Source organism: Aquarana catesbeiana, linkage group LG13, assembly GCF_042186555.1.
Source record: "Aquarana catesbeiana isolate 2022-GZ linkage group LG13, ASM4218655v1, whole genome shotgun sequence".
Classification (NCBI taxonomy): Eukaryota; Metazoa; Chordata; class Amphibia; order Anura; family Ranidae; genus Aquarana; species Aquarana catesbeiana.
The window spans coordinates 125,861,976-125,882,715 of NC_133336.1; the positions used below are offsets into that span (position 1 = coordinate 125,861,976).

A 20,740-nucleotide genomic window follows, 5' to 3' on the forward strand; every position below is an offset into this window, starting at 1 on the left:
CACTCTATAGGCAGCGCACACCTGAACTCTGCACTCTATAGGAATTCTGCTCTCTATGCGCAGTGCACACCTGAACTCTGCACTCTATAGGCAGCGCACACCTGAACTCTGCACTCTATAGGAATTCTGCTCTCTATGCGCAGTGCACACCTGAACTCTGCACTCTATAGGCAGCGCACACCTGAACTCTGCACTCTATAGGAATTCTGCTCTCTATGCGCAGTGCACACCTGAACTCTGCACTCTATAGGCAGCGCACACCTGAACTCTGCACTCTATAGGCAGCGCACACCTGAACTCTGCACTCTATAGGCAGCGCACACCTGAACTCTGCACTCTATAGGCAGCGCACACCTGAACTCTGCACTCTATAGGCAGCGCACACCTGAACTCTGCACTCTATAGGAATTCTGATCTCTATGCGCAGTGCACACCTGAACTCTGCACTCTATAGGCAGCGCACACCTGAACTCTGCACTCTATAGGAATTCTGCTCTCTATGCGCAGTGCACACCTGAACTCTGCACTCTATAGGCAGCGCACACCTGAACTCTGCACTCTATAGGAATTCTGCTCTCTATGCGCAGTGCACACCTGAACTCTGCACTCTATAGGCAGCGCACACCTGAACTCTGCACTCTATAGGCAGCACACACCTGAACTCTGCAGTCTATAGGCAGCGCACATCTGAACTCTGCACTCATTAGCAATTCTGCCCTCTATGCGCAGCACACACCTGAACCCTCCACTCTATAGGCAGCACACACCTGAACCCTGCACTCTATAGGCAGCGCACACCTGAACCCTGCACTCTATAGGCAGCTCACATCTGAACTCTGCACTCTATAGGCAGCGCACACCTTGACTCTGCACTCTATAGGAATTCTGCTCTCTATGCGCAGTGCACACCTAAACTCTGCACTCTATAGGCAGCGCACACCTGAACTCTGCACTCTATAGGCAGCGCACACCTGAACTCTGCACTCTATAGGCAGCGCACACCTGAACTCTGCACTCTATAGGAATTCTGCTCTCTATGCGCAGTGCACACCTGAACTCTGCACTCTATAGGCAGCGCACACCTGAACTCTGCACTCTATAGGAATTCTGCTCTCTATGCGCAGTGCACACCTGAACTCTGCACTCTATAGGCAGCGCACACCTGAACTCTGCACTCTATAGGCAGCGCACACCTGAACTCTGCACTCTATAGGCAGCGCACACCTGAACTCTGCACTCTATAGGCAGCGCACACCTGAACTCTGCACTCTATAGGAATTCTGCTCTCTATGCGCAGTGCACACCTGAACTCTGCACTCTATAGGCAGCAGACACCTGAACTCTGCACTCTATAGGCAGCGCACACCTGAACTCTGCACTCTATAGGCAGCGCACACCTGAACTCTGCACTCTATAGGCAGCGCACACCTGAACTCTGCACTCTATAGGCAGCGCACACCTGAACTCTGCACTCTATAGGCAGCGTACACCTGAACTCTGCACTCTATAGGCAGCGCACACCTGAACTCTGCACTCTATAGGAATTCTGCTCTCTATGCGCAGTGCACACCTGAACTCTGCACTCTATAGGCAGCGCACACCTGAACTCTGCACTCTATAGGAATTCTGCTCTCTATGCGCAGTGCACACCTGAACTCTGCACTCTATAGGCAGCGCACACCTGAACTCTGCACTCTATAGGAATTCTGCTCTCTATGCGCAGCGCACACCTGAACTCTGCACTCTATAGGCAGCGCACACCTGAACTCTGCACTCTATAGGCAGCGCACACCTGAACTCTGCACTCTATAGGCAGCGCACACCTGAACTCTGCACTCTATAGGAATTCTGCTCTCTATGCGCAGTGCACACCTGAACTCTGCACTCTATAGGCAGCGCACACCTGAACTCTGCACTCTATAGGAATTCTGCTCTCTATGCGCAGTGCACACCTGAACTCTGCACTCTATAGGCAGCGCACACCTGAACTCTGCACTCTATAGGAATTCTGCTCTCTATGCGCAGTGCACACCTGAACTCTGCACTCTATAGGCAGCGCACACCTGAACTCTGCACTCTATAGGCAGCACACACCTGAACTCTGCAGTCTATAGGCAGCGCACATCTGAACTCTGCACTCATTAGCAATTCTGCCCTCTATGCGCAGCACACACCTGAACCCTCCACTCTATAGGCAGCACACACCTGAACCCTGCACTCTATAGGCAGCGCACACCTGAACTCTGCACTATATAGGCAGCTCACATCTGAACTCTGCACTCTATAGGCAGCGCACACCTTGACTCTGCACTCTATAGGAATTCTGCTCTCTATGCGCAGTGCACACCTGAACTCTGCACTCTATAGGCAGCGCACACCTGAACTCTGCACTCTATAGGAATTCTGCTCTCTATGCGCAGTGCACACCTGAACTCTGCACTCTATAGGCAGCGCACACCTGAACTCTGCACTCTATAGGCAGCGCACACCTGAACTCTGCACTCTATAGGCAGCGCACACCTGAACTCTGCACTCTATAGGCAGCGCACACCTGAACTCTGCACTCTATAGGCAGCGCACACCTGAACTCTGCACTCTATAGGAATTCTGCTCTCTATGCGCAGTGCACACCTGAACTCTGCACTCTATAGGCAGCAGACACCTGAACTCTGCACTCTATAGGCAGCGCACACCTGAACTCTGCACTCTATAGGCAGCGCACACCTGAACTCTGCACTCTATAGGCAGCGCACACCTGAACTCTGCACTCTATAGGCAGCGCACACCTGAACTCTGCACTCTATAGGCAGCGTACACCTGAACTCTACACTCTATAGGAATTCTGCTCTCTATGCGCAGTGCACACCTGAACTCTACACTCTATAGGCAGCACACACCTGAACTCTGCACTCTATAGACAGCGCACACCTGAACTCTGCACTCTATAGGTACCCTGCTCTCTATGCGCAGCACACACCTGAACTCTGCACTCTATAGGTACCCTGCTCTCTATGCGCAGCGCACACCTGAACTCTGCACTCTATAGGTACCCTGCTCTCTATGCGCAGCGCACACCTGAACTCTGCACTCTATAGGTACCCTGCTCTCTATGCGCAGCGCACACCTGAACTCTGCACTCTATAGGCAGCACACACCTGAACTCTGCACTCTATAGGAACTCTGCTCTCTATGCGCAGCACACACACCTGAACTCTGCACTCTATAGGCAGCGCACACCTGCTCTCTGCACTCTCACAGCACACATCTAAACTCTGTACTTTATATGCAGCGTACACCAGAACGCGGCACTCATATGTGTGTTTGAGCTTTGGGGTGCACACCCTAATGCAACAGGCTGCGCACACCTATACCTCCTTTAGGTCATCTCCCAGAATCCTTCACTTCTTTATTTCCATCACAGAAGAGGGTGTGATAGGGTGTGTTCACTACCCTGGATCACACCTCCCTCATTACAATACCACCTTCCACCCACGTCCTATACAATCTGATTGTACAATCTCCTTTAGATCTCCCATCAGCTATGTAGTACAAGGACCTGCCTGATTTGATTCGGATTGGTCAGATTGGCCCCGCTATTCCATAGTTCTGGTAAATCTGGGCTGCAGTCCCGGAGCACACTGCCAGAACAAGTTTCGGTAGTGGAGCTCAGTTGAGGCATTCTTAATGGGTGCAGTGTGTGCTCTCACACACTGCACTCCTATCAGCACTGTATGCCTGCGCTCTGCTTCTCTCCCACCTGTTTGCTGCCATTGGTTGCTAGGACTGCCGGCATTCTAGTAACCGATGACACGCTTTTCACCCTTTTCCAATCACGCTTTCAGGTCCCCCTCTTTTATCACACTTCCAGGTCCCCCTATCCCATCACATCTCCAGGTCCCCCTGTTTGATCACACTTTCCGGTCCCCTTTTCCAATCACACTTCCAGGTCCCCCTCTCTTATCATACTTCCAGATCCCCCTATCCCATCAAATCTCCAGTTCCCCCGCCTGATCACACTTTCCGGGCCCCTTTTCCATTCACACTTCCAGGTCCCCCTCTCTTATCATACTTCCAGGTCCCCCTACACCATCACATCTCCAGGTCCCCCTGCCTGATCACACTTTCAGGTCCCCTTTTCCAATCACACTTCCAGGCCCCCCTCTCCTATCACACTTCCAGGCCCCGTTTCCCATCACACTCCCTGATCCCCCTGTCTGATCACACTTCCAGGTCCCCCTCTCCTATCACACTTCCAGGCCCACTTTCCCATCACACTTCCAGGTCCCCCTCTCCTATCACACTTCCAGGTCACCCCCCTCCTATCACACTTCCAGGTCTCCCCCTCCTATCACACTTCCATGTCCCCCCTCCTATCACACTTCCAGGGCCCCTTTTCTAATTAAACTTCCAGGTTCCCCTCTCCTATCAGACTTCTAGGTCCCACTGCCTGATCACACTTTCAGGTCCCCCTCTCCTATCACACTTCCAGGGCCCCTTTTCCAATCACACTTCCAGGTCCCCCTCTCTTATCAGGCTGGGTTCACACTATTGAGAATTGGATGCAGCTTATATCGCATCCAATGCGCAGAACATTTGAAAACATGTTGTTTTTAATGGGTATGGTTCACATATGTGCGTTTTCTAGGCATTGCAGTGTGCATTGTAGGCACATTATCTTCAATGGGAACGCATCTGATACACAGATGTGCTCCGTTCTGAACACGAATGCTCTCCCCCTCCTCACTACACCTCCCTCCCTCTCCCAGGTCAGCTAATCCGCAGCTATAACGGAAGGGAACCGCTGAATTAATCATTTTTATCTTTGCAGGGGAACCGGAGCTGCAATTCACACTGGACTAGTGTGAATCCAGCCTCACACTTCCAGGTCCCCCTGCCTGATCACACTTTCAGGTCCCCTTTTCAAATCACACTTCCAGGCCCCTTTTCCCATAACACTTCCAGGTCCCCTTGCCTGATCAAACTGCCTTCTTCTGTCACACTGCCCAGGCCCCCCTCTCCTATCACACTTCCAGGTCCCCTTTTCCAATCACACTTCCAGGTCCCCTTTTCCAAACACACTTCCAGGTCCACACTCCTATCACACTTCCAGGTCCCCTTTTCCAATCACACTTCCAGGCCCCCCCTTTCCAGTCACACTTCCATGTCCCCCTCTCCTATCACACTTTCAGTCCCCCTTTCCCATCACACTTCCTGATCCTCTTGCCTGATCACACTTTCAGGTCCCCTTTTCCAACCACACTTCCAGGCCCCCTTTCCCATCACACTTCCAGGTCCCCTTGCCTGATCAAACTGCCTCCTTCTGTCACACTGCCTAGGTGCCCTCCTCCTTTCACACTGCCCAGGCCCCCTTCTCCTATCACACTTCCAGGTCCCCTTTTCCAATCACACTTCCAGGTCCACGCTACTATCACACTTCCAGGTCTCCTTTTCCAATCACACTACCAGGCCCCCCTTTCCAATCACACTTCCAGGCCCCCCTCTACTATCACACTTCCAGGCCCCCCTCTACTATCACACTTCCAGGCCCCCCTCTCCTATCATACTTCCAGGCCCCCCTTTCCTATCGCACCTCCAGGCCCCCCCTGCTATCATACCTCCAGGTCCCCCTCTCCTATGACACTTCCAGTCCCCCTTTCCCATCACACTTCCTGGTCCCCTTGCCTGATCAAACTTTCAAACTGTCCTCTTCTGTCACACTGCCTAGGTGCCCTCCTCCTTTCACACTGCCCAGGTCCCCCTCTCCTATCACACTTCCAGGTCCTCCTCTCCTATCACACTCTCTCCTATAAATGTCAATAAAAAATGTTATTATAACTGGCAATCTACCACTATGGGTCATATTTTTAAAAACTGTAATGTGAAAGGAGGGGACTCCTGATGTGAAGGGTGCTCATAATATGAAAGAGGGACTTCTGGTGTGTTCGGGGGACTCAGTATATTTAACCACCTGCCGACCGCCGAACTCCAATATACGTTGGCACAATGGCAGAGGTGGGCAAATGGCCGTACCTGTATGTCCCCTTTAATTTGCGGGGCTAGTGGGCACAAGCGCTGCCACCAGGGTGCGCTGGCCGCATACAGTGTGACCGTGCCCGCGGGCTCGATGTCCTGCGATCGTGACACGGAGCGGCAGAACGGGCAGATGCCTATGTAAACAAGGCATTTCCCCGTTCTGCCTAGTGACATGACCGGGATCTACTGCTCCTTGTCATCGGGAGCAGTGATCTCTGTCATGTCAGTGGTAGCCCATCCCCCCCAGAGTTAGAATCACTCCCTATGACACACCTAACCCCTTGATCGCCCCCTAGTGTTTAACCCCTTCCCTGCCAGTGTCATTTACACAGTAATCAGTGCATTTTTATATCACTGATCGCTGTATAAATGACAATGGTCCAAAAATAGTGTCAAAATAGTGTCAATAGTGTCTGATGTGTGTGCCATAATGTCGCAGTCATGATAAAAATCGCAGATTGCTGCCATTACTAATTAAAAAAGAAATAATAAAAATGCCATAAATCTATCCCCTATTTTGTAGACGCTATAACTTAATATATGCTTATTGTGATTTTTTTTTTACCAAAAATATGTAGAAGAATACATATCGGCCTAAACTGAGGAAAAAATTATTTTTTTTATATATTTTTGGGGGATATTTATTATAGCAAAAAGTTAAAAATATTGCTTTTTTTTCAAAATTGTTGCTCTTTTTTTGTTTATAGAGCAAAAAATAAAAACCACAGAGGTGAGCAAATACCACCAAAAGAAAGCTCTATTTGTGGGAAAAAAAGAACATCATTTTTGTTTTGGTGTAACGTCGCACAACCGCGCAATTAACAGTTAAAGCGGCGCAGTGCCGAATTGCAAAAAGTGCTCTGGTCAGGAAGGGGGTAAAATCTTCCAGGGCTGAAGCGGTTAATATTGGAAACAAAGTATTTCTCAGCCCCTAACTGTGTATATATGGCAGGATTATTTTTTTTAGTGTAGGTTTATTTCCCACCCATAGCCCAGTAGACTGTGTACAGTGTATTTCATATGTAGCTTAGCCCTCATTCACATTGAACACGGCTTTGAAATCCTGCAACTTCATCTGATCTCGCACAATTTCAAAGCCGCATTTCAGTCTGATTTTGGGGGTGACTTGAAAGACATCTGTGCGGTTTCATGCACAGATGTCTATTAAAGTCATTCCCGAAGTTGCCAAAAGTAGTGCAGGAACCGTGCCATTGGCGGCAATAGGCTGCAATTTGACCTGTCAAATCACGCCGATGTGAGCAGGGAGCTTAAACTCTATTTAACCATACTCTTTTATACCATGCCAATATTCAGCAAATTTTAGCCATGCCCATTTTCACTGCAGTGCGCTCTTCTTTGTCCCCAAGTGCCCCTCATGCTCAAGTTACAAAGTTGGGAGATAGCATAGTGTATGGTCATCTTTACACAAGTACATAGGAGGGAGTGGATGGAAACACTCAGTTGTCAGGCCTTGTTCACATATCTACATAGTGAAAATTCACATTTCCGCATGTGTTTTTTTTTTGGAGTGTTTTCACTCGTCACGGAAAAACTGGGCTGCCCTACATGCAAAAATCACCCCAGACCATAAGCATGGAGAGGAGCATGGTGGGAACACGTTTTGTTTTGCACATGTGTGTTTGCCTCTGTGTTTGGTGTGTCATTAACAATTAAAGACACTGAAAGTGCAACCTAGGTAACTTTAGGTGTGAAAATATGGCCATACACCATACAATTTGATTGTACAATCTCTTTTAGATTTACCAAAACGATATAATAGGCGGACACACCATCTATCCAATCACTCTGTATCCAATCAGGCAGGTCCTTAGACTACATCAGGGGTGTCCCATGGGCTGCATGCGGCCCCAGGGAGTTTACCATGCAGCCTGAGCCTGTCTGAAGGGACCCTGGGAAAACCATGCAAATGCACGCATGGAGAAATGTAAATCGGTGTTGGTGGAGGAAGATTTTCAGTCACTTGATTGTTGGATCCATGAGATCATTGCACTACTGGAAACTATTTGATGGAAGTTTTTAGACTACTATCATATTTTATCATATGTTGTATTGAATGAGTTAATTTGGACATTGCACTTGACTACCTGCCACTCACTAGAAAAGGTGACAATCTCTATGCACATGTAATATTTATATTTTTTGAAATTGAAACACATTTGTATAATATTTTTATGCACATGTAATATTTGCACTTCATGAAATTGCACATATTTGTGTAACATATTTGCAAAATTCATCCACTCAGGACACCTAGTGGTTGTCTATGACATAGCACTTTATTGTATATTTATTTATAGGGTGCACGGTTTATCACACATTTTAAATTAATAGGTTTAACCTCACAATGAGGAGCCACTAAATTAATATTCATTTAAATTATTTTTGCGCAGGTAGGGAAAAACATTCAGTTACTCCCCTACTTCTACTGTGTCTTACTGGTTTGTCTGTCTCTGTATACCAGGGAGTCTCCGAACCTAAGAAATACAGCAAGGGCTAAGGTAAGGCCTTGTTCTCAAAATCAAACAACGCTTGTATGTTTCTGCAACTGAGGTACATTAATCGTATATTGGTGCATAGGGGAGCTGGATTTCGGGGGGGGGGGGGGGGTGAATTTAGCCTTTAAAAGGGTTTTATATTTTGCATTTTACAGCCATTGAGTATTGCACATGAAGCAATTTTCTAAATAAATGCACCTCTGTTACTACAGGCATACTTTGCTTCAGTCTATTGTATGAGTGTAAATGAAACGCCTCATATGTAGCCTCAACTGCAAAGGTTTTATAATCATTTGCAATCCAAGAATTGCTCATTTTAATGTATGTGAGCTGGTCCCCACTGTCAGGGGGCAGGCAGATTAGACTCTTTTTTTTTTTTTTTTACAAAATCAGACATCACATTGGCAGCAGGGCAAGTACAATGCTCCATCTCATGCTATGCAAGCTCTAGCTAGTGGTCCAGCCTGGACACCCAACAGTTCAGGGGGGTCCTTACTTCTGTGAGTGTCTTCATCAACCCTTGACCCAATGTAGTCATGTGAGGGCTGCCTGCAGCAAGGGCTGGTTGTTGTGGTTTAAAACACTTTGCAAAGTGGCACTGAGCCAGCTGCCACCACTGTTGCTCCATGTTTCAGAAATCAGAGGAAGGTTGGTCATCCAGTGGATCTTTCCACCAATGGGAAATGCAGCAAAGAGGTTCCTTTGCAGTGCCCCCTCAGAGTACACTCTGGAATGGAGGCCATTTTACCCTTATATTGGGGATCTAATAGGGCAGCCACCCAATAGTGGTCCATTTCTTTGATGCCTTAAATCCTGGGAACCCTGTGCAGGCAATCAATCATAAAAGATCCTGTTCACCACAAATTGCCTGCAACACAGAATTTAGTGTCCTCTGTGTTAATAAGGACAACAATATCCTCAACAATCTCACCACATCCAACCTTTGGGGTTTGGGAGTGGCGAAACATCTCCCCTTCTCAAATTTCTCTTCTGGTTCCTGCTGCCCCAAAGGCAGAGACAAAGGATCCTGTGTGCCTTCAGACATCAGCAAGTTCTCATCTTTCTCCTACTGCTGTGCCTCAGTGCTTGGTCTATCAGGGAGTGTGTGCTCCAGGAACAACACAAGAGGAATTGTATCACTAATCCATTTCAAAGGCTCCTTCAAAATGTGCCAAAATGCTGTGTGCATCCTGAACAATGTTCACAAGGTGAAGAGAACCTCAGCTCCCCAGAGCCTGGTTTTGTACCATAATTGCACAGGTGCTCATCGGTGGCATGCTTCTGTTCATGCAACCCCTGCGGCATGGCCAGTGTTGAGTTCCCGCCCGTGGAAATGAGATAGTTGTCAGGTAGCACACATTGGCACTGCATTTTTGCCAGGCACACCATGACAGGATATGACTAGCATACTTCATGAAGAACCACTGCCCTACTAAATGTAGGACATGTACCAAGTAAGGTACATGTGTGATTTTTCCATGTCAAAGAGTGACAGAAGGTTAGTGCCATTGCCACTTGTAAACCTTGCCTGGCTGGAGATGGTATGGGGTCAGTGCAGTCTCAGTCTGGGCAAAATACAAGCAGATCTGGGTCAGTGTGCCTCCTGTCCCCCAGGCATACAAGCTGCAACACAGAATGGCAGCATTTAGCTTGGAAGGCTACATATGCTCTGGGGCACCTGGGAGGAGCGGCTGCATCCTTCCCAGACACCAGAAGATTGATCCAGTGAGCTGTGAAGGATTTGTAGCATCCTTTTCTCTGCTTACCATGTGCCTGTGGTCATGTGTACCCTGCTGCTGACATAGTGGTCCAGCAACACAGACACATTAAATTCCATATGCATGTGGCAGGCAGGGATGGCCTTCTGGGCAAAATAATGGTGGCTGGGTACTTGCCATTGTGTTGCAGCACTAGCCATAAATTCAAGGAAGGGGGTGAGAAAAAAGGAGGAGCACTGGCCTTTTGCTTGCTATTCGTATCATTATGGTGCTGCACCCATCCAGATCTGCGGTACAGAGTCATGTGTTCTTCCTACATGTAGTACCCAAATGGCTGGCACTTTTATCATAGCTAATATGCTTCGAACAGAGGCTGAAGACCATAACAGTGTTGTCAGCAACAGATACTTTAAAAAAGGTCCACACTGCAGAGCTCTGTGGACTGGCCCTGGGGACAGCGATGGCCTGTAGCTGTGGGGAAGTGCCACCAGGTAGATTCAGACAGCTGCTCCCTCTAGTCTTCTGTCTGCTGAAGCTGCCCCTTGACAAAATCATCCTTTGCTGCCTTTCTACTGCTCCCTCAGAAGTTTACTCCTCTCCAATTAGTGGCACCCACAGATAGTCTGCCACCTCATCATTCACCTCCTCCCCATCACTGAAGCCCACTTTGCAGGAGGCTTCAGCTACTGTAACTTCACAAGTGATTGTTTTGCATTTGGAAGGAGGAAGCTTTGTCAGCCACTCAACTACCTCATGTGCCTGCATAACATGTCCACTTTGAGATAGGAAAAGCAGATATGCTCTGCTTCTAGTTTGTGTGATATGACCACCATTTTGTCCTGCTTAACCTGTTAACCCCATACTATTTCTGCGCGCAAAACCTCTACCTCTCACTTTAGGCCTACCTGACATAAGAAAAAGGATTGCAGCTATGGCAGAAAACCTTACTTTTATTAAAATAGGTATATTAAAATCTACTCACTTTAAGTTCTTTATATAAAAGAAACAAAGTGATCTGCAACCATTCCACAGAAACAGGAAACGCATTATTAAAGCTCTAAATGTACTAGAATATACCTACAGTATTTTAATAAAAGTAAGATTTAATGCCATGTGATATTCTGCTCTGTTCTTTGGAGTATGGATGGAATATTCCCAGGAATCATATCTCAGCTGATGTATTTATAAACCCAGTGGAGACTTTTTTGTGACACACCATGTATGTTAGTATAGGTCATTGGTAGAAGTTGAGGGTCATCTCAAAAGAAGCAGTATTACACTGGGAAGGTTCATGTTCACCTGGAGTAGAGTCAAGAGTGGATTGGTGGAGTTTTGTTTCAAATCACTACATGTGGAGATCACAAGTGGATATAAATAGACCCTTTATAAACAGTTTTGTGTGGACAATATTTGATCGCCATCTTATTGTTTTTGTATGTCATATTGATGTTTGGTCATATATTGGCATAATAGACCTGCACAAGGATTAAGGAAAGGCATTTTTTTTCCTTTTTTTCTTTTAGTTCAAACTTTTGGTTTTTAGTCCTTGCAGCTGAGGAAAGGAGGTGGGGGTTTATACCATTTAGTAGAGCAAAAGATTTTGTTACTATTTGAATGCTTACCCTATACCTCATTCTGGCAGGCTCCCACAGTAACAATGTTATTACAAACAGGAAAACAAACCGTTTTAACCAGTTGTGAACACAGTAATCAAAATTCACAGGAGAATACATAGTACACCCTGTCCTGCTGCCACTTCCCTTCTCAAACTTGCTGGCAATGCTCTTTTGTATGTATCCTTCCTGGTTAATATCTCTTAGCTTTTTCTCCCGTATGGGACCAAAAGAGAATAAATCTCATAGTGTTCACTGTTATTTTAAGTTTATTTTTTAAAAGGATAACAAGATGCACCCACAATGTATAATATATAAATTTGCCTGTATATGTTTTAATGGATGCAGCCTCTGTGTACCTCTGTATGACAAATTGCTTTCTAGAAGATTTTAAAACATTTTTAACTTCTTTCAAATAAGGGGTCCATACATGTTTAAACACTCATATTATTATTATACACGATTTATAGAACAAACAGTTTACGCAGCGCTTTACAGTGTAGAGGGGGACAGCACAGTTCAATACAGAAGGGACAGGAGGGCCCTGCTCATAGAGCTTACATTCTAAAGGGAGGGGGTGATGGTACAAAAGGTAATAGATGCAGGGAATGATTTGATGGGGGTGGCTTGGGGACAGTTGTTAGGTGGGTGTGGAATAGGCTTCCCTGAATAAGTGAGTTTTCAGGGATCTCCTAAAGGTGGACAGGTTAGGGGCTGATCCGATATACAGAGGCAGGGAGTTCCAGAGGATGGGAGAGGCTCTGGAGAAGTCCTGAAGGCAAGCATGGGAGGAGGTAACAAGAGAGCTAGACAGCAGGAGATCCTGGGAGGAGCAGAGGGGACGATTAGGGCGATATCTGCAGATGAGGTTGGTGATGTAGCTGGGGACGATGTTGTGGATGGCCTTGTATGTTGTGGTTAGCATTTTGAACTTTATACGGTGGGGTATGGGAAGCCAGTGAAGGGATTGGCAGAGAAGGGCAGCAGTCATGGATCAGTTAGTGAGGTGTATTAGTCTAACAGCAGCATTCATAATCGACTGAAGGGGGAATAGCCTGCGTAAGGGCAGGCTATTAAGGAAAGAATTGCAGTAGTCAAGGTGGGAAATAATCAAGGAGTGAATAAGTTGCTTTGTGGTGTCATTAGTCAGGAAGGGTCGAATTCTGGAAATGTTGTAGAGGTTAAGGCGGCAGGATTTAGCCAGTGATTGGATGTGGGGGCTGAAGGAGAGATCAGAGTCAAGGATTACACCCAGCACCCTGGCATGTGTGGAGGGACCAATGGTTGTGCTGTTGATCTTAATGGTAAAGTCATGGCGGGGGGCCGGGAAGGAGGAAATATAACAAGCTCAGTTTTAGAAAGATTGAGTTTGAGAAAGTGGTGCGACACCCATACTGATATGTCATTCAGTAAGTTTGAGATCCGTGAGGAGATCGAGGGGGTGAGTTGAGAAGTGGAGAGATAGATCTGGGTGTCATTGGCGTAGAGGTGGTATTGGAAGCCATGGGAGGTTATCAACTGGCCCAAGGAAGAGGTATAGAGAGAGAATAGGAGGGGCCCAAGGACAGAGCCCTGGGGTACCCCAACAGAGAGAGGAAGAGGAGCTGTGGAGATGGAGTTGTAAGTGACACTGAAAGTGTGCTGAGATAGGTAGGAGAACCAGGATAAAGCAGAATCACAGAGGCCAAGGGAGTGTAGTTTGCTGAGGAGGAGAAGGTGGTCAACTGTGTCGAAGGCAGCAGAGAGGTCTAAGAGTACGAGTATGGAGTAATGGTCATTGGTCTTAGCAGTTAGTAGGTCATTGGTGAGTTTTATTTGGGCAGTTTTAATGGAATATTATACTTTTTTAATCTATGACGTGTCTATTGTATATGAATCACACGTGAAGAATAAAAAAGTGGCGCTCCCTGAAAAATCAATTTCACCCTTTAAAGCAGGGGTCTCAAACTCAATTTACCTGGGGGCCGCTGGAGGTAGATTCTGGGTAAGGCTGGGCCGCATCAAGTTTTCCACAAAAAATGCGCTTACAAAATATCATTATTCAGATTCAAATGTCTTTATTAACAGTTCTTTAACATTTAACTTTTAGAACATGAATGGACATAAACTGTTTGAACATGGCTTTATCTGCCTACTTCTTGCTGCTAGAGATCTGACAGCGCTCACTCTTGCATAGCCGAGCCACATTTGGCGTAAGTGAGGAAGCAGTTGAGACCCTCAGCACAGCTTGAAGATGAGCATCAGTAATTCTAGACCTGTACTTTGACTTATTGAAGTTCAAGGTAGAGAAGAGCTTTTCGCACAAGTATGTGCTCCCAAAAAGACACATGGTCTGCTTGAACATTCGGGAAAGCTCAGGGAAGCTGGGGGGCAATTCTCTTAAAAATTGCCCAAGTTTGTCTGCTTTTCCACTCACATCCCTAAACTTGGCTTTGAGTTCAGAGTTACACTGCAGGTCAATGAGCTCCATTTGAAACACTGGAGGGGCATCTTGCACATCAAAGGAGAAGGGGTCTGCAAAAATTTGAAATGTGGCTCTGTGTCTCTTGAAGTCTGCAAATCTATGATCAAATTCCTCCTGTAGCCTCAAAATGACATCCACATACTCCTCATGACTGAATAGTGTGCCTGAATCAATGAGTGACTTGCATGCTGGGAAATGGCAAAGGTTTGTTTGAGAAAGCTGGTCTTTCCACAATATAAGTTTTGTAGAGAACGCTCTCACGCTGTCATAGGCAGCACTGACAAGTTGCCCCTGGCCTTGTAACCTCTTATTCAGTACATTAAGCTCATGTGTGATATCAACTAAAAAAGCTAAGTCCATGAGCCATTTTGGATCACTTAGCAAAGGAACAGAAGCCCCATCTTTCTCCATAAAAGCTTTCACTTCCGCTCTCAACTCAAAAAATCTCTTCAATACGTTTCCCCTGCTGAGCCAACGCACCTCGGTAAAGTAGAGCACATCCCCATATTCTGACTCTATTTCCTCTAAAAAAGCACGAAATATTCTGTGTTTTAAGCCCCTGGATCTGATTTGGTTGATGCATTTCACAACGAAAGACATCACGTTGTCAAACTTCAGGCATTTGCTGCAAAGGGCCTGCTGGTGAATAATGCAGTGCAGAGCAATGACCTCCTCTAAACCTTCCTCTTTCTTTTTTTTATTAACAAGTGCCACCAGTCCTTTTTTCCTCCCGATCATTGATGGCGCTCCATCAGTTGTTATTCCGACAAACTTCCTCCAAGGCAAACCAGCATTCTGAAAAGCATCACACAGCTGGTGAAATATCTCTTGGGCGGTGGTCTGGCCATGCATTGGAACTAGTGAGAGCAACTCCTCTGTGACTTCAAAATTGTCATCAACACCCCGGACATAGATTGCAAGCTGGGCAGTGTCGGTGATGTCTGTGGTCTCATCAAGAGCGACTGAGTATACACTGAAACATTTTATTTTCTCACACAGTTGATCATAAATGTCACTTGAAAGGTCAGAAATGCGCTCTGCCACGGTGTTGGAAGAAAGGCTGATGTTGCTAAACTGACCTTTCTTTTCTGGAGAGATAATACTTGCAGCCTGTAACATGCACTTTTTTATAAATTCCCCTTCTTTAAATGACTTTCCTGCTTTAGCAATCATCATACTAACTACGTAGCTGGCTTCGACTGCTGCATCATTCTCTTTGGTTGCTTTCTTAAAGAAATCTTGTTGCCTCAGCAGACATGTCTTAAGTTTAGCAACCTGGTTGGCTCTCTCATCTTCCTGGTACTTTGCATACTCCTCAGCATGTCTAGTTGTGTAATGACGCTTCAAATTGTATTCTTTGGGCACTGCAACTTTCTCTGTGCAAATAAGACAAGTTGGGATGCCCTTGTGCTCAATAAAGAAATATTGCTTTTCCCACTTTTCCTGAAATTGTCTGTGCTCATCATCAACCTTTCTCTTCACTGCAGGCTTTGAGCAAGACATATTTGGGGCTGCGTACCAAAAACTTAGGCCTATGGTGCCTTGAGATACCCACTTCAGCACAAGGTGCTCTGGATGAGCGGAAATAGAGTTTCCCAGTCCCCCTAGCTGCCTAGCATGACCTTCGGCAACATTAAAGAGGACCTGATTTTTACTCACAGGAGTAGCCAAATACCTTTAGGGTGGGCACGCACCTGTCTGGTTTATAAAAATAGCACTCCTCCACTCTGCTGTGCCCCTCTGTATATTTCTTGCCCTGTATGCTAATACTGAGCATCAAGGAGGAAGAGACGCCGGGGTTTCTCAATGGGCGTCTCCTTCTCCATGTGCCTCAATCCAATCACAGTGAGAGTCACAGCCAGGAAGAAAAAAACTCCTTGTCTGTGACACTCTTTGATGTGATTGGATCACAACACAGCCAGGGAGAAGGAGACGCCCATTGAGAAACCCCTGCGTCTCCTCCTCCCATGCAGGGCCTCCAATGGCAGAACGTCCTGTCGCCTGAACGGGAAAGAGAAGAAAAAAAGTGAGGCGTGGAGAGCGTGACTGACAGGCTGGTACTTGCCTCTCCGTGTCCCTCCCATCGAAGAAGATGAAGTCGCCGCTCTGAACGCACTTGGTGCAGGTCAGCGTCCGGCGGTGTTACACAGCGGGCAGCGCTCCACCGCCACTTACTCCCCCTGGTGAGACGCCGAGGTACTGTACTTGGCGGTGGAGCGCTGCCCGCTGTGTAACACCGCCGGAGGCTGACCTGCACCAAGTGCGTTCAGAGTGCTTTTCCAGGCGGGGGGCCGCAAAATATTGTCCCGCGGGCCGCAGTTGGCCCGCGGGCCGCGAGTTTGAGACCCCTGCTTTAAAGTGACTAAATTACTCTACCAGTGAACACCTATTAGGGTGTACAAACAAAATTATATAGAAATAAAATTATATAATTGGTGGACACCAAGTGCATACACTTACAAAGTAATAACCCAGTATCAATACTGCTCACAATATCATTCCACAAAATTATTTATAGTGTACAAAAAAAAAATATAAAAAGTGTGAAACTCTTATACATCACTAACACATACAAAAATCATATAAAAAATATATATATAAAAAAGTGATCCAGTGATAGGAAATAAAGTTCATTTAAAAACGTGCCAAAAAAGTCCTCACAGCCCCAAGTGTGAAATCTTCTTTCAAAAACTTCCACCACACCTGAGTGTTCGGTGAGCCCACTCCCAGTGAAAATTCACAGATTGTGAGTATAGCCTCGTGTAGTCTAGGGTAATAGGTCTTAAACCGTACCATCATCCAAATTAATATACACAAAGAAAAAGAGAGTGGGAACCAGGGGACAGTGGCTGATGTTGGCCCCATAACATTCGCACCCTACAATGGCTGGACTATACCGGTACAGATAAACAATAATAAACAAATTATATAAAAAGAATTTATTGCAAAAAATGAAATATATAGTATACTTATTAAAATACAAAACAGAAATTCAGGATTCCCCAAAGAATATCTGTTGATTACAAGATATAGAATGGTCTGGTTCTCGACTAGTTTCGCGATATTATCGCTTCCTCAGGAGGACCAATCTACAAAACAAATAATACAATGCAATACAAGCAGAAAAATACAATACACTACAAGTAGTGATCATAAAAACAGCATGTAAAAAAAAAAGAAATAGAAAGGTAAATACTGGTTTGGCTTACCCTATGATTGGGTGATCGTGCGCGGCTCCGGGCCGCCTCATTAATTCTCCCCCCGCGGCGGACAAGGGGGATAATATAGAGTTCTCTAAATGAAAACCATAACACAAGTAAGGGGCCACATAAGTAGCTGATTAAAAGATACGATGGATTTGGCCATACACATAGTAAGGGGGGGTTTGTTGGAGGACAAGAGGGGGAAAAAAAAACAGAGGGAGGAAGGAGAAATTGGAATTGAGGGGAAGGAAAAGGAAGGGGAGAGGAAGGGGGGGTGAAAGGGAAGGAGGAAAGGAAAGGGAGAGAGGGAGAGGAAAGGAGGGCAAGGGTAGTGGACATAGGTAGGGGGGGAAAGGGAGGAACAGGAAGGGGGAAGGAACACCAAGGGAAGTGATAGGAGGGGGAGGGAAGAAAGGGGATAGGGGACAGAACAGGCTAGGACAAGCAGGGCACAGGGGAGGGGGGGGATAGAATTGCACTTAAGCTAGTGAACAGATGGGGCGTATAGTATAGCTCACCGCATTGGTTAACCAGAGGGTAACAAAGATGCTAGCCACAAGAGACTTCCAATGGCGCGGGGGTCGGATGGCCCATAGTGAGCAGGAGAGCCAAACGTGTCCAAACACTGGGGCATCAAGGAGGGTACAGTGTGTGGGAGCCCAACAATGTGGGTGGATACCCACGGGGGTTGCATGGGAATCTGTAAATAAAACAGTATCAAATATAGCATAAGATACAGGATAGTGTCCATGTGACGGTATCAGTGATAGATAACGTCGGGTAAAGGATAGTATCCAGGGTAAGAAGGCAGAAAACGTACCTATAGATGTCCACCAGTGAGGTATTGAAGGCCTCCCTTCCATCCCAACCCCACGTCAGCAGTCTACCGTGGAGAGAACTAAGATGCTCACTCACAGGCCCGAGGGCCCCTTAAGTGAGCTCCCCAACCCGGAGACGCCCACGATGCCGCCGTCTGGCCGCGTCTGACGTCACCGGGTCAGTTTCTCCGCACTGCACAGGTGCGCGGCCCGCGCTAGTGCGCAAGCGCGTTCGAGATGAGCCCGTGGGCAGGAAGCCCTGGGTTCGGCAAGGATAAGCAGGAGATGAACAATGGAGCGTCATCTCCGCCAGGAGAAACACAAGTCCGCCGCTGTGGGAAGGCACAGGCAGCCGCGGACCACACAGAACACCCAGGGATCGCCAAACATAAATAAACAAGACACGGAGCATCATAACAAATAAATTATAATTTATATATAACAGTATATGTGGAAAAGGTATGAGTGGCAGTGGAAATGCCACCCAATCCATTACGGTGTTGGTAAACACAAACGGGTATTGGTCCCCATAGATGGCTCTGGAAACAAAAGGGACAGCATTGGCTACAGAGAGCCCATGTTAAGGAGTGAGAACCATTGATGAGGTGGGGCTTCCTGTTGGTGAGTGGTAGGGGTGAGGGTGGGAGTGGGAACAAGGAACAGGGGAGGAGGGGGGGAGAAAGGGAGGGAAGGGAAGGACGGAATATACCAATACGAAGGTAATGAGTGTATTTCAGATATATTAAGGGTAAACGGTGAAAGGTGATAAGGGAATAAATAATTAATTGTATTGAATTATAATGAATGGAATATGTGAAAAATGTGAAACAGTGAAACTAGATGCACTGTTAGTGAGAATAAAGAAACTTGAAGGTGATAGTGACGACCAACAGGAAGGAAACCATATCAATTAAATAAGTTGGATAAAATATGTCCTCAAATAACTAGATTAGGGATCGGATGACATGAAGGCAGGGAGACCATTCTATATCTTGTAATCAACAGATATTCTTTGGGGAATCCTGAATTTCTGTTTTGCATTTTAATAAGTATACTATGTATTTCCCTTTTGCAATAAATTCTTTTTATATAATTTGTTTATTATTGTTTATCTGTACAGGTATAGTCCAGCCATTTTAGGGTGCGAATGTTATGGGGCCAACATCAGCCACTGTCCCCTGGTTCCCACTCTCTTTTTCTTTGTGTATATTAATTTGGATGATGGTACGGTTTAAGACCTATTACCCTAGACTACATGAGGCTATACTCACAATCTGTGCATATTCATTGGGTGGATAACACACCCGTTTTTCTTTTCTTTTTTCTCTCCTTGAGTGCCTCTAATTCTTAACTTATATTACCATTTTTGTATATCAATTATCCCATTACGTCGGAGGTTGGCCCCCTCCCCTACATGGTTCATACATAGGGGACAGTCTTATTATTGACCACGCAGGTTTAGTTCCATACAGCCAGACGTTCCTTTCTAGCTACCTCAATATACCATGTTCTAATATAGCTTTTAAGTATCCACTCATTATCGCCATTAGTTGGGTCTAGTCAGTTCAAATTCACTACCTTCTACCCAAGAGTATGTGTTGCTATGGACCGGTTAATTTCCGGCCTAACTGTGATTATTGATGTTACCCACATTTATAATCCGTAGCTGATCTTCACCCACTATGGCCCTTTGTCTTCCATTTGAAACCCATTTTATTGTCATATTATCGCTATATCGCGATTACCCTTATATACCTATAGAATATGATACTATGGAGCTTGACACTGTATAGAGTTCCCTGCCTTCATGTCATCCGATCCCTAATCTAGTTATTTGAGGACATATTTTATCCAACTTATTTAATTGATATGGTTTCCTTCCTGTTGGTCGTCACTATCACCTTCAAGTTTCTTTATTCTCACTAACAGTGCATCTAGTTTCACTGTTTCACATTTTTCACATATTCCATTCATTATAATTCAATACAATTAATTATTTACTCCCTTATCACCTTTCACCGTTTACCCTTAATATATCTGAAATACACTCATTACCTTCGTATTGGTATATTCCGTCCTTCCCTCCCCCCCTCCTCCCCTGTTCCTTGTCCCCACTCCCACCCTCACCCCTACCACTCACCAACAGGAAGCCCCACCTCATCAATGGTTCTCACTCCTTAACATGGGCTGTCTGTAGCCAATGCTGTCCCTTTTGTTTCCAGAGCCATCTATGGGGACCAATTCCCGTTTGTGTTTACCAACACCGTAATGGATTGGGTGGCATTTCCACTGCCACTCATACCTTTTCCATATATACTGTTATATATAAATTATAATTTATTTGTTATGATGCTCAATGTCTTGTTTATTTATGT

The 20,740-nt window shown here is 46.0% G+C and overlaps 1 protein-coding gene across 1 annotated transcript; it reads right to left on the minus strand.

The window, feature by feature from the left end:
- Positions 1-14,011: 14,011 nt before the first annotated feature.
- On the minus strand, positions 14,012-15,847 carry LOC141116544 (general transcription factor II-I repeat domain-containing protein 2-like). The gene has a single exon (XM_073608941.1). The coding sequence runs from the start codon at positions 15,845-15,847 to the stop codon at positions 14,012-14,014; it is 1,836 nt and encodes a 611-aa protein (XP_073465042.1).
- Between the last annotated feature and the right edge of the window lie 4,893 nt (positions 15,848-20,740).